This window comes from Pristiophorus japonicus, chromosome 16, assembly GCF_044704955.1.
Source record: "Pristiophorus japonicus isolate sPriJap1 chromosome 16, sPriJap1.hap1, whole genome shotgun sequence".
NCBI classification, from domain to species: Eukaryota; Metazoa; Chordata; class Chondrichthyes; family Pristiophoridae; genus Pristiophorus; species Pristiophorus japonicus.
Window position 1 is genome coordinate 58808586 of NC_091992.1, and position 14921 is coordinate 58823506.

Below are 14921 nucleotides of genomic sequence, written 5' to 3' on the forward strand. Positions count from 1 at the left end.
TGTGGCTGTGTTGGGGGAGCTCAGGTGCAGGCTCCACGTCTGCTGGCTGGTTATCTGAAGGTATAAAGGCACTGGACTCGTGTTAAGGTGAGGCAGGAATGGAGCAAGGAATGCAGACAATATCAGGGGCTGGAAAGTGGTAAAGCTTTCTGGTTTGACAGGGAAGTGAGATGAGAAAAGGAGAGGGGATAAAGATACCGTTGTTGCCCCTGGTGGGGTCGATGTCTCCGCCAGCCACGCACCCACCACCTGTGGCCCAATGAGCCGCAGCACTCGCTCCTCAAGGTCACTCAGCTCGCGCAGTTCAGGTTCCCCTCCTCCAGTCCGCTGCTGCTCCCTCCTGTTATGTGCCATCTTGGCTTGCAAAAGAAAGGAACTTGTGTGAGTAAGAGTCCAGCTGTGTATGTGGAAGATATGCCTGCCATGGTTGAATAGCTGTGAATGTAGGCAAGGCTGAGGATGAAAATGTGATTAGCTGCAGATGCCTAGTGTTTGAGTGTTGGGAAGTGGTGGTTTGTGCAGTGCGCACAGACAGAGCTTCGGAAGCTGGTATGTAGGAGGTCTGGAAGCTTGTACATACCTTCACAAACTGACTTGAGGTCATTGAATTCCTTTCGGCACTGTGTGAGGGTTCTGTCTGCCACAGTGCTGGCCGACAGCTCCTAGGCCACCTCTTGTCACATGGCCCTGAAAACCTGTGGCGATGGCCTCCTTCCAGATGCTGGGAACAGCGACTCCCTCCTTCTCTCCACTGCCCCCATCAATGTCTCCAGCACCACATTATTAAACCGCGTGGCCCTCTCCCGTGAAGCAGGATTCACATCAGCCATTGCACAAAGGTGTCTCAGTTGCTGAGATGTCTGACTCAAGTGTAGCAATGCTGAAAATGAGCAGCGGCAGTTTGAAATTACCTCCCCTTTAAGAGCTAGATTGAGCTGGAGGCGAGGATTGAAGGCTGAAATTGGCTAACTCTCTGTCAATAGCACCCAACTGAGGCCATTAGCGCCTCATTTACCTCCCCCCTCCCCCCCCCTCCCTTCACTCCTGGGTGGAAATGCCCAATTTCCCACAATTTTGCAAGCTATTTTGCTGGGTGCTAAATTTTCAAAAAGTTAATGCCCAAGTGGGGCGCTACCAAATTCCACTCCCTGTATCTCTTCCGTATAAAGTAAAAGATACATTTTCGGCTTGTTTCTCTCGGCAGGATGATCTGTTGACGATCCCCGAGGTTTGCTGAGTCTTCAGACGGAACAAAGTTTTACATGCAGGAAATGGACAATGATCCCCAAGAGTTGAAGGAGTCGATGTTTAATAATTCCAGCGAGTGTGAAGATTGGGAAGAGAGGGACTTTGAAGGGGCAGACGTGAAGGATATGAGAGTGGAGGCTGAGGCAGGGTCAACGACATCAACTTCACTGTTAGCCACATGGCTGTCTCTAAAAACCTCCCAATTGAAGAAGATGTTGCCTATATTAATGTCGAAACAAAGGAGAGGAACAGATACTGCCTCGAGCTGACTGAAGCAAGACCCCGGGTGGTAGCTTATGGCTTTGACCAGGTGGATGAGTCACTGTCGATGCAGTACCATGAGACGATTTACTCCCTCCTGGACTCGCGCAGCCCCGCATATCGCGAAGCATTTGGGAACGCACTTTTCCAGAGACGAAGCGTTGAAAGAAGTGCAGGAGTAAAGGACCCTGACTCCAGCTCCTGGTGATGCCGTGTTTCTCTGTGCTTTCTTTGGCTGCAAAAACTTCATGGCCAGACATACGTGACTACGCATATCCTACAGAAAGTTAGCGAATGGTTTGTGTTCTATCCATGTTCACACAGTGGTACAGTTGGAATCCAGTTACTTGCAGAATTTCATCCCTGCCTTTTAACCCTACAGAGAGAGGCAGGGTGATGTGTAAGTCCCCTTGCTGTGATAGAGCTGGAAATGGCACAGCCCCTTTTAGAAGGACTCGGTCTGTGTATCATCATCATCATAGGCGGTCCCTTGAACGAGGATGACTTGCTTCCACAAGAGTTCACAGATGTTTCAATGAAGGACCCGATGTTCTAGTCCTGAACTCCAATAGAAGATGCCTGTGCGTGATTTTTTTTAACATGTGGTGGCCGTTGCACACCAGCCACCACACGGGCTTGACAGAGCTAGGTCTTGGTCCAGTGGCAAGGATTAATCAGAACGACTGGAGACCTGCTCTGCTGCACGGACCTAGCGCGCGCACACATTGCAGTGTGGGCAGGCCCGTGCTACCCCTGGGCCCTCGGCTCTTCTGGGCCCCCTACCCTCATTCGCTGCACCTTCACCCACGATGTTCCAGGGCCCAGCACTCCAGCTCTATTTATAGCCCTGACCTGTGGTGGTGTTCTCACACAGGTCAGGGCAGCCCATGATGTCTCTGTAATTGCAGCAGCGACACACGAGCACAGCAAGGAGGGTGCATTTGACCCATTACTTGTGTAGAGGAAAGGGAGCCATGAACAGTGTCCAGAGCATGTTTCCAGGTGAAAGCGAAGCAAATGACCAGTGTTCAGATCATGCCACAGAGCATCTGGTAATTTTTAGCTTCTCCCAGCTTTCTCATTAATGTTGCTTCATTTTACACGTTGTGCTTTGAATTGTTAACTTGTTAATTTAAAAAAAATATTTCTATCCTCTTAAATTGTGAAGTATAGAAAGTCAAACCTCTGGTGTAACTAGCAGATTCCAAGGTGAGGAAAAATCCAATCTTTTAAAATGTCAATGTATGTTTTACAAATGGAATAATAAAATTTTTTGGACACCGAAAAAAAAAGATACACGGTTCTTCCCCTGTCCCTGCATCCCTAAACTGGTGACATCACCTTTAATCTGATGAGCCTGCCACTATGCTCTATGCTTTCCGTCAGTGTATAGTGGCTGAATTGATGGATGGGTTCGTAATGTAATTGCTTCATGGGTTCTTTGCTTAAGAATTTATAGCAACACATTGCTATTAAGAACTAGTTAGTTTATTAGCAAAGGTTTAACAATCACACTACACATTACCAGTTCATCCATCAGCGAGGATGTTTCCACTCGTGGGGAATCTAGAACTAGGGGGCATAGTTTAAGAATAGGGGGTCACCCATTTAGAACTGAGGGTTGTAAATCTGTGGAATTCTCTGCCCCAGAGAACTGTGGAGGCTGGGCGAAAAGTCTCTTTCGCCTCTCGATCGCCCCCCCGGAGGCTCGAACGGGGCTATAAAAAGGGACAATTTCACCCTCATGAATTCTATAAAGGCAGGAGAATGAACATGTCTACGTGGTCTAAGCATTTAAAGTAAGCAGATTCTAAATTTCTTGGATTCACATATATTACAACTGAAACTAAATAAAGATTTCTAAATGTTTCTGTATTATGTGTTGCCTCTAGGAGCTGGATGACTTTGAGCCCTATCCAGTTGAGATTTTCCCAGCCAAACTTTACTTGGGAGATTTCAAACAAGCCTCTAACAAACAAGTTCAGAAAGATTTGAAAATCAAGGCTTACCTTAACCTCTGTCACGAAAAAGAGATAATGTGAGTAATTCAAAAGATACTCTTCGCTATATTTCAAAATGTTGCCTAAATTCAGAGGTTGGTACATAGATTCTCAAGATATGTAATGAATGAGGTGAGCGTTTTGCATTGGAGTCTGCAGATGAATTTTCACAATAGAAAACTCTTAAGTGAGGGAGTGGGCAATGATGTAGATTACACACTAGTCTTTAACCTCTCCAATCCAATCCAATCCAATCCAGACTGATGGGAGGAAAGTTTTCCCTTTTACTCCTGTAAGGGTTGTAAGCTTCAATAAGGTTGTGTGTGGACAGGAGCATAATTAGCACTAAACTGGCCATCCAACTCAGAGGGAGCACAGAATATATTAACGACTTGGAAGAAGGGACCGAGTGTAACGTAGCCAAGTTTGCTGATGATACAAAGATGGGAGGAAAAGCAATGTGTGAGGAGGACACAGAAAATCTGCAAAAGGACATAGACATGCTAAGTGAGTGGGCAAAAATTTGGCAGATGGAGTATAATGTTGGAAAGTGTGAGTTCATGCACTTTGGCAGAAAAAAAAATCAAAAAGCAAGTTATTATTTAAATGGAGAAAAATTACAAAGTGCTGCAGCACAACGGGCCCTGGGGGTACTTGTGCATTAAACACAAAAGGTTAGTACGCAGGTATAACAAGTGATCAGGAAGGCCAATGCAATCCTGGCCTTTATTGCAAAGGGGATAGAGTATAAAAGCAGGGAAGTCTTGCTACAGTTATACAGGGTATTGGTGAGGCCACATCTGGAATACTGCATGTAGTTTTGGTTTCCATATTTACGAAAGAATATACTTTGGAGGCAGTTCAGAGAAGGTTCACTAGGTTGATTCCAGAGATGAGGGGGTTGACTTATGAGGAAAGATTGAGTAGGTTGGGCCTGTACTCATTGGAATTCAGAAGAATGAGAGGTGATCTTATCGAAACATGTAAGGTTATGAGATGGCTTGACAAGGTGGATGCAGAGAGGATGTTTCCACTGATAGGGGAGACTAGAACTAGAGGGCATATTCTTAGAATAAGGGGTTGGCCATTTAATACTGAGATGAGGAGAAATTTCCTCTGAGGGTTGTAAATCTGTGGAATTCGCTGCCTCAGAGACCTGTGGAAGCTGGGACATTGAATAAATTTAAGACAGAGATAGATAGTTTCTTAACAGATAAGGGAATAAGGGGTTATGGGGAGCGGGCAGGGGAGTGGAGCTGAGTCCATGATCAGATCAGCCATGATCGTATTAAATGGTGGTGCAGGCTCGAAGGGCCGTATGGCCTACTCCTGCTCTTATGTTTTTATGTTCTAATAATTGGCATAAGAAATGAAAGGCAGTCACAACATCTCTGAGTTTAGGACACAGTAGAGACACTTGATATTTTATTCTGCTTGTAACTGTGCCATATAAGTCCTTGAGTGCTTGATGCTGACATTGGCTGCCCGAAATGCAAGAATATGTTCTGTTCCACAGAGCCAACATCACTCCTCTTGATGACCTCAAAGAAATCTCATACTGCTGCCATCATGACTTGTGTTTACTAGTGTGGAAAGGGGCTTGCAGGGTGTCATAGCAGTCTAACAATCTGTCCTCCCGCAGATTACTAGGAATGCTGAGGCACTGCCCCGGAGAAGTGGCAGTGGATCTGTGGAGTATGAACATGCTGTCCTTTCTCTGGAAGACAGCATTCGTCCTCCGATCACTGCTACTCCGATGGTGCCCTTGCTGTTGCCTGTCAGCCAGCCAGCCTCGAGTGCAGCTGTCCATGCCGAGGTGGTGCAGTCTGTAGCCAGGCCTTCTAGGCCCAGAGCTGCTCGAGGTCATCCTGCAAGGCCATCTGCAGTCTCCCCCACTGAAAGTCAGCAGCTTTCCACCAACCATGCTGCAGCCACAGGGGGAAGCACTTCATAAGAGCACTAGGACTGAAGACAGGCTCTAAGGGAATGCCCACTGGTGACTCGGTTATGTAATATTGGATGGATTGAGGTATAAAGTCGGATTGGAATGTTTCTTTTGTGTTGGCTTTTATTTCAGCATTCTAAGAGGACGCTGTGATGGTCGGTAACAGAGGGAAGGTAAGGTGTGGGACTGCTGTTGAATGGAGATTTGGAGTTGCGTTCACTGGTACTGCTGTAGGATGAGTCGATCATGGACAGTCCGCGCAGAAAGGAGCTGTCTGGGTTGTCTCCTCCCTTCTGCACCTCCTCCTCAGCTGGTCGCTGTATGCTTGATGTCAAGGCTGTGCCCTCATGATGCTGAGGTTGTGGAGCGTGCAGCAGACCACAACGAATCTTGAGACGTGCTCTGGTGAGTGCTGCAGGGCTCCTCCAGTGTGGTCCACACAGCTGAAGTGTTGTTTTAGGACGTCAATGGTCTGCTCTGTCAGATTCCGTGTGTCAGCATGGCGCCCATTATATGTATGCTGCCCACGTGTGCGTGGGTTGCACAGCGGAGTCACGAGCCAGATGGTCAGCGGATAGCCCTTGTTGCCCAGTAGCCACCTCTGGTTTGTCATGGTGGCTCAAAGACTGAAGGAACAGCGGACTGGCGCAGGAAAAAAGTACCACGACTGCTGCCAGGATACCGGGCATTCGCCATCATGATGTGCTGAGCATGGTCGCACACCTACTGCACATTCAGCGACTGATAGCCTTTGCGGTTGGAGTACATCTCCGCATTTAGATGCGGCACCCGCAAAGCCACATGCATGCAGTCAATGGCGCCCTGCAGCATGGGGAAGCCCACTATCCTGGCAAAGCCACATGCACACTCTGCCTGCTTCTGTGTGGTCTGAGAGAAGACAATGAACTCCCCGCTCCTGGCCTAAAGAGCATCTGTCACCTCTCGTATGCAGCAGTGGATGGCGAGCTGGGAGATGTTAGCGATGTCGCCTGCTCCAGTCTGGCAGGATCCCGAAGTGAAGAAATTCAGGGCCCCGATCACCTTCACAGCCACTTCAGCGCTGTCCTTGCCCTGGTGTGAGGCTGCAGCTCGGGTTGCAAGAGGTGGCAGAGTTCTGTGAACACCTCTTTGTAATGCGCAGACGCCTCACACACTGCTCCTCGCTCTCGGAAGACCTTAGATGGATGAGGCCTCCTGCTGAGAGTCCTTCTCCTCCTCCTCCCCCTCCTCCTCCTTCCTCTGCAAGCAGCTTGTCCTCTTTGCTGCCTCTGCTCCATCTCCCTGTCATGCTGCAGGCCAAAGAGGATGACAACTACAGCTCCCATGACTGGGAGCAAGTGGTCTGGCCAGAACCCTTGAAGTCAGAACCAAGGCCTTCTCCACATGAAGCACCACTTCAGGTCACCTCACCAACTTTAAACAACTCTAGGAAGCTCCAGACACTTCCACAAATGTCAGTAGAAATTACTCCGCAACTAACCTGAGAGTGGTTGCTGATCCCTTTAAATATCGCTGGTAGGGAGATCCTTGCTGCTGCTGTGCATGGTTAAGACAGGGCGTTCACTCCAGTGTTGTGGATCAAAATGGCAACGTTGGCGTCAAATCAGCATTGCGCGTTGATTGATGTCACAATCAGCTCACTTAACATACTCTCGGCATATGCTCCTAATGCCCGCCCTAATGCCCTCACCAAGATGGTGTCCGTCACGCATCAGAAGTGTGCATGCGCGGTGTGTACGGCGTGTACGCCATTTTCATCACAAAATGGAAAAATCGGGCGCTACGGAGCCAAATTTATAACCCATAAAATCTTACAGCCCAGAAAGAGTCCATTCAGGCCGCAGTGCCTGTGCCGGATCCAATGAATCTCACTCCCCTGCTCTTCACCATTGCCATGTAAATGTTCCCTGTTCAACTATATATCCAATTCCTTTGCCCTAAAATTGTCCTAAAAGAATCTGATTATTTATATATACTACCCTAAATGCACAGTAATGTTTTTGTGAAACTACGTTAAGAAACAGTTACTGTACTCTGTTTGTCATTTTAGCTTCACAGAAGAGAACAACATTTTGATTTTACACATTCCTTCTTCAGAAGACACTAATCTCTTCTCCCATTTTCCAATGATCTGTCGTTACCTCGGTGAGTTTAATGACTAACCCTGCAAGTATGAAATTTCCTTTTGTAGCACGTCAAATATATATGTTAAAAATGTGTGAAAATGAGGCCTGCAGTCCCTGTACCATAGGAAGTGGCCAGTACCTCAAGTTAATGAAGATGAATTTGTTACGGTCAAAAAGCTTTAAGGAAGCAATTTACCAGTTGCTATTTTTCTGTGATACTTTTTGTGCTCATCCAAATCCTGGGGGAATAGAACGTCTCCTGTTTCAAGGGTCAAGCAATCACAGATTAGGTGCAGCACAGTCAAATGCAAACTAAAGCAACAGGACTCAGCCCCAATTTCAGAAGAGCACCAGTGTGGCACGTTTTCAATTTCCAGTACTTAGTGAGATTGCCAATTCATATTGAATTAGGGACAGTCTTGTTCTGAAGGCCCATGTCCACTTGAGACTGTCTAAACTCGGAGCTTTCGTACAGAGCAAATGTTAATCTGATCAGTCTGGCTTGGATATGAACCCACGTCCCAAAGGAAAAAGACCAGTTCTAGCCACCTGGGTCACCCAGTTCCCATATCGATTATCTGATGACTTGTCACTCAGAACATGACCACAAATCATCCAAGCAATTTATTTGATTGGAATTTAATTCCTGATGGTGTGAACTTTCTCTCAAGCTTAAATTTTCTCTAATGGTTTCAGGAAAATTTGTTAATTCAACTCTTTGCTAGACACATTCAATGTTTGGTAATGCGTTATGGCTTTACTATGTGCAGTTATATGCAGTCTTTGTTGCACCTCTGGCTATGGAGGGGATGCGGGAAGTAGCCAGGATTCCAGTTCCTAATCGCTGTCCAGTGACCCCTTCTGGAAAATGAGCTTGTACAGTAGATGGGGAAGGACAGGATCTGGCTCAGCTAGACCTCCTGCCCCACCTCCTTCTCCCTCATCAGTCAAACAACCAGCTGACACTCCCTGACTGGGATTATTGACCATTTGAGCAAAGTACGAGAGGGCAGCCTGTGTCCATAGCCAATACCTTCAGGATAGGGGGGAATGGGATAAGAGGGCTCTAACCTTTTGAAGCCATGTGTATCCAGGGGAAGCTTTCAGAGTGCCGGGCTCCCACCACTCACTGCAGCTCAATAAAGCCAAGAGTGAGTAGTCAATGGCCATGACCCTCCCTCCCTCCATTTCCATCTCCCGCGTGGTTATCCTCCATTCCGAGGGACTGCCGAAGGAAAAGAAATTGAGAAGGAACACATGGTGCCCACCACGTCACAACTGCCGGGCATGGCAGGGGATTTGTTGTGGGATTCGTTGTATTGTAGATTATTGCTGCAACGTACAGATCTAACTACCGAGAAACCTTTTTAGATGAGGTAGGGTGTTCGGCGTTGCATGCGGGGGAGGAGTACTGGTGTTAGCGTGAGTGCGGAGGCCCGACCCAGCATTCGGCGGGGTGGCCTGACTGGCAAGGACCGTCAGCAGGTCAGGGCCCTGAAAGGAGCGGCGTGCGGAGGCATACCACTTCAAGGTACAGCGAGTGCTGGTGCAGGAGAGCGACTGCTGCGAAGAGGGCGACTGGATTGAACGTCACCATAATCCAGGTCGGTGATTGGAACGCGGGCAGGTACAGCAGGAGCGGCGAGGTCGGGGTGCAGGAGCGGCACGAGATCGTGAAGTGACATGGTCAGGGCCCAGGAGAGGCGAGAGTTCGGGGCCCAGAAGAGGCGAGGGCCCAGGGTCAGCACTGGCCAGCCCACACTGCGATATGTGTGTGCACTAGGTCCGTGCAGCAGAGCTGGTCTCCAGTCGTCTTGGTTAACCCTTGCCACTGGACCAAGACCTGGCTCAGTCAAGCCCGTGTGGTGGCTGGTGAGCAATAGCCACCACACATTAAAGAAATCCATGCACAGGCATCTTCCACCCTTCAATATGCAGATCGGACCTGGAATCCCAATCAGGTCCCTCATTGAAACATCTGTGAACTCATCCCTTTTTGGCGTGGAAGCAAGTCATCCTCAAAATGAGGGACTGCCTATGATGATAACATATACAGAAACACGTAGGTGAATAGGATCATTGGACGGTTGTTGTACATATTCAAGATAATTTCCTTCATAGAAACATAGAAAATAGGTGCAGGAGTAGGCCATTCGGCCCTTCGAGCCTGCACCGCTATTCAATCAGTTCATGGCTGAACATGCAACTTCAGTACCCCATTCCTGCTTTCTCGCCATGCCCCTTGATTCCCCCTAGTAGTAAGAACTTCATCTAACTCCTTCTTGAATATATTTAGTGAATTGGCCTCAACAACTTTCTGTGGTAGAGAATTCCACAGGTTCACCACTCTCTGGGTGAAGAAGATTCTCCTCCATCTCGGTCCTAAATGGTTTACCCCTTATCCTTAGATTGTGACCCCTGGTTCTGGACTTCCCCAACATTGGGAACATTCTTCCTGCATCTAACCTGTCCAAACCCGTCAGAATTTTAAACGTTTCTATGAGGTCCCCTCTCATTCTTCTGAACTCCAGTGAATACAAACCAGTTGATCCAGTCTTTCTTGATAGGTCAGTCCCGCCATCCCAGGAATCAGTCTGGTGAACCTTCGCTGCACTCCCTCAATAGCAAGAATGTCCTTCCTCAAGTTAGGAGACCAAAACTGTACACAATACTCCAGGTGTGGCCTCACCAAGGCCCTGTACAACTGTAGCAACACCTCCCTGCCCTGTACTCAAATCCCCTCGCTATGAAGGCCAACATGCCATTTGCTTTCTTAACTGCCTGCTGTACCTGCATGCCAACCTTCAATGACTGATGTACCATGACACCCAGGTCTCGTTGCACCTCCCCTTTTCCTAATCTGTCACCATTCAGATAATAGTCTGTCTCTCTGTTTTTACCACCAAAGTGGATAACCTCACATTTATCCACATTATACTTCATCTGCCATGCATTTGCCCACTCACCTAACCTATCCAAGTCACTCTGCAGCCTCATAGCATCCTCCTCGCAGCTCACACTGCCACCCAACTTAGTGTCATCCGCAAATTTGGAGATACTACATTTAATCCCCTCGTCTAAACAGCTGGGGCCCCAGCACAGAACCTTGCGGTACCCCACTAGTCACTGCCTGCCATTCTGAAAAGTCCCCATTTACTCCTACTCTTTGCTTCCTGTCTGCCAACCAGTTCTCAGTCCACGTCAGCACACTACCCCCAATCCCATGTGCTTTAACTTTGCACATTAATCTCTTGTGTGGGACCTTGTCGAAAGCCTTCTGAAAATCCAAATACACCACATCAACTGGTTCTTCCTTGTCCACTCCACTGGAAACATCCTCAAAAAACTCCAGAAGATTTGTCAAGCATGATTTCCCGTTCACAAATCCATGCTGACTTGGACCTATCATGTCACCTCTTTCCAAATGCGCTGCTATGAGATCCTTAATAATTGATTCCATCATTTTACCCACTGCCAATGTCAGGCTGACCGGTCTATAATTCCCTGTTTTCTCTCTCCCTCTTTTTTTAAAAAGTGGGATTACATTGGCTACCCTCCACTCCATAGGTACTGATCCAGAGTCAATGGAATGTTGGAAAATGACTGTCAATGCATCCGCTATTTCCAAGGCCACCTCCTTAAGTACTCTGGGTTGCAGACCATCAGGCCCTGGGGATTTATCGGCCTTCAATCCCATCAATTTCCCCAACACAATTTCCCGACTAATAAGGATTTCCCTCAGTTCCTCCATCTTACTAGGCCCTCTGACCCCTTTTATATCCGGAGGGTTGTTTGTGTCCTCTTTAGTGAATACCGAACCAAAGTACTTGTTCAATTGGTCCGCCATTTCTTTGTTCCCCGTTATGACTTCCCCTGATTCTGACTGCAGAGGACCTACGTTTGTCTTTACTAACCTTTTTCTCTTTACATATCTATAGAAGCTTTTGCAGTCCGTTTTAATGTTCCCTGCAAGCTCCCTCTCGTATTCTATTTTCCCTGCCCTAATCAAACCCTTTGTCCTCCTCTGCTGAGTTCTAAATTTCTCCCAGTTCCCGGGTTCACTGCTATTTCTGGCCAATTTGTATGCCACTTCCTTGGCTTTAATACTATCCATGATTTCCCTTGATATCCACGGTTGAGCCACCTTCCTTTTTTTATTTTTACGCCAGACAGGGATGTACAATTGTTGTAGTTCATCCATGTGGTCTCTAAATGTCTGCCATTGCCCATCCACTGTCAACCCCTTAAGTATCATTCGCTAATCTATCCTAGCCAATTCATGTCTCATACCTTCAAAGTTACCCTTCATGAAGTTCTGGACCATGGTCTCTGAATTAACTGATTCATTCTCCAACCTAATGTAGAATTCAACCATATTATGGTCACTCTTCCCCAAGGGGCCTCGCATAACGAGATTGCTAATTAATCCTCTCTCATTGCACAACATCCAGTCTAAGATGGCCTCCCCCCTAGTTGGTTCCTCGACATATTGGTCTCGAAAACCAACCCTTATGCACTCCAGGAAATCCTCCTATCCAATCTTATTTTGAATGTTGGCTTTGTTTCTGCCTCACCAGCTAATCTTGGAAGTCAATTCCACAGCCTCACAACTGTGTTAGAAGGTTACTCTTCCTCTCTGTTCTAGATCTCTTGCATTTAATGCAAGGCTCCTCATTCTAGAGCCCTCAACTACTGAAAACAGTTTGCTTCTATCCTGTCCATTCTTTCATGATTTTACATAGGATTACATAGGATATGCAGCTTGGACATAGGCCATTCGGCCCAGCCAGTCCATGCCAGCGTTTATACTCTACTCGAGCCTCCTCCCATCGTTCCTTACCTAAGTCTATGAGCATAATCCTCTATTCCCTTCTCCCTCGTACGCTTATCTAGCCTCCCCTTAAATGCATCTATACTATTCACCTCAACCACTCCCTGTGATAGCGAGTTCCACATTCTCACCACTCTCTGGGTAAAGAAGTTCCTTGTGAATTCCCAAATTGATTTCTTGGTGACTATCTTGTATTGATGGCCTCTAGTTTTGCTCCTCCCCACAAATGGAAACACTCACTCTGTGTCTACTTTATAAAAACCTTTCATAATTTTAAAGACCTCTAGTAGATCACCCCTCAGCCTTCTCTTTTCAAGAGAAAAGAGACCCAGCCTGTTCATCCTTTCCTGATATGTATACCCTCACAGTTCTGGTATCATCCTAGTAAATCTTCTCTACACCCTCCCCAGGGACTCTACATCCTTTTTATAATATGGCGACAACAACTGCACGTAATACTTTTAAGTGTGGTGTAACCTGTTTTTGATACAGGTTTCGCATATCTTCCCTACTTTTCAATTGTATACCTCCAGAAATAAACCCTAGTACTTGGTTTGCTTTTTATGGCCTTGCTAACTTGTGTCACAACTTTTAGTGATTTGTGCATTTGTACTCTGAGATCCCTTTGTTCCTCTACCCCACCCAGACTCGCACACTCCAAGTAATAAGCGACCTCCCTATCTGTGTTGAACTTCATTTGTCAATTATTTGCCCATTCTGCAAGTTAATTAATGTCCTCCTGTAATTTGTTGCAGTTCTCCTCAGTATTGACTATCGCCCCAATTTGGTGTCATCCGCAAATTTAGAAATTGTGTTTTTGATTCCAAAGTCTAAATCGTTAATGTAAATTGTGAGCAGCAGTGGTCCCAGCACTGATCCTTGAGGAACACCACTACCCACCTTCTGTGAATAGCTACCCTTTACCCCCACTCTCTGCTTTCTGTGTTGAAGCCAACTAGCTATCCATTCTGCTACTTGTCCCCTGACTCTGCATTCTCTTTTCTTCTTCATCAGACTATTATGGGGTACCTTATCGAAGGCATCTGATGATGGCCCCTCTCATTCAAAACCGCAGCAACTCTGATGTAAAATTCCCGGAGTACCTCTCTGTGTCAGATGAACGCTTACAAAATTTTATATTTTTTCAATGCCTACCATTCTCGGTGTCTAGGGCCCAACCCTGCATCCCACTCAGCACACCAGCCTCCAAGCATATACCGGGTCACTGGCTCCGTCCCCAAACAATGTCACAAGGAACTTCTGTGTAATGCTGCAGCATAGCATGTCATTCAGTTTTCCACATCCGGGTCCCAGTGGAGTTTCCAGCCATTACCTGAAATAACTGAGCCAATTTGGGGCCTATCGTTCTATGACTGTCAAACTTAAAAATACATATTACCGATTTTGGAACTAGCCAGCAGTTTGTTTTTTGGATTATATGTAAGTAGAGAGGGTTTTACCAGGTTCCAGAATTGCATTAAGTGCCCTCTTTTCTTGCACACAGATGAGCAGTTGGATAAAGGTTCGGTGCTGGTAATCTCCACTCTGGGTATAAGTCGCTGCTGTACTGCAGTGATAGCCTACCTCATCCATTCTCAGAAAATTGCACTAAAGGTAAATGAAAGAATCTTATAAAAGTGATGGAAGTGTTCGAATCAAGTCAGCCAGCCTGAACTCGGAGACCAATACCATCACACCACTCTTAAATTGTCTGAACTATTTATTTTATTGCTGTAATGTATTTGCTTCATGGGTTCTTTGCTTAAGAATTCATAGCAACACATTGCTATTAAGAACTAGTTGGTTTATTAACAATGGTTTAACAATTACGCTACACATTACCAGTTCATCCACTAGGCTCACAACTGCATACCTCATCATGGATGACTTAGGCCCAACTGACTGGGGTTTTATTGAGTCTTGTGAGCATCATGTGACTGGCTAGTCCACTCACAATGTAACAGCTCCGCAAACCTGTGAGCATACTCACGGGCATACATTACAATTACCATCCCGATGACAGTGATAAAAGCATTAATGACTGATTATCTGGACTAAACAAAAATTGAAATAGAAAGGAAAATCAGTAGTGATACCGGTACAGACCATATCCCCAGTACTTCTCCCTCTCGCTGATATTGACCATTGTCTGCATTAAACCCCCTTTCCTCCCCATCTGTGGCCTGCAGCAAGAATGGCTTAATTAGCACAATATAAGAAAGCAAGGAACAAAAATGCTAATCCTCAGAATGACTGGGCACACGTTCAAAAGTGTAAAACAACATTGTGATTTTGTTCAACAGCTTTCCAAGTGGGAGGAAACGGTTCTGAAGAAAAAGATCACCGATATCTCTGACCCTTATTACTGAAATGGTATTTTGTGGCTGTTAAAGCAGACATTCATTCACCATAACATTTGATTTGGAAACATTTGTTTTTTTTAAATCATCAATAAATTTAATTGCATGAAAGGTATCTAAAATGTTCTATAATTCCTGGTTCCCCAACTT

At 46.3% G+C, this 14921-nt stretch overlaps 1 protein-coding gene across 1 annotated transcript in view; it reads left to right on the plus strand.

Annotated features, from left to right (window-relative positions):
- Positions 1-14921, plus strand: part of styxl1 (serine/threonine/tyrosine interacting-like 1) — a 74604-nt gene that overhangs the window by 54612 nt on the left and 5071 nt on the right. The window contains exons 5-7 of the mRNA XM_070857360.1: positions 3402-3547; positions 7505-7599; positions 13916-14025. Coding sequence (XP_070713461.1) covers positions 3402-3547; positions 7505-7599; positions 13916-14025 — 351 coding nt within the window. The remainder of the gene's footprint in view (positions 1-3401; positions 3548-7504; positions 7600-13915; positions 14026-14921) is intronic.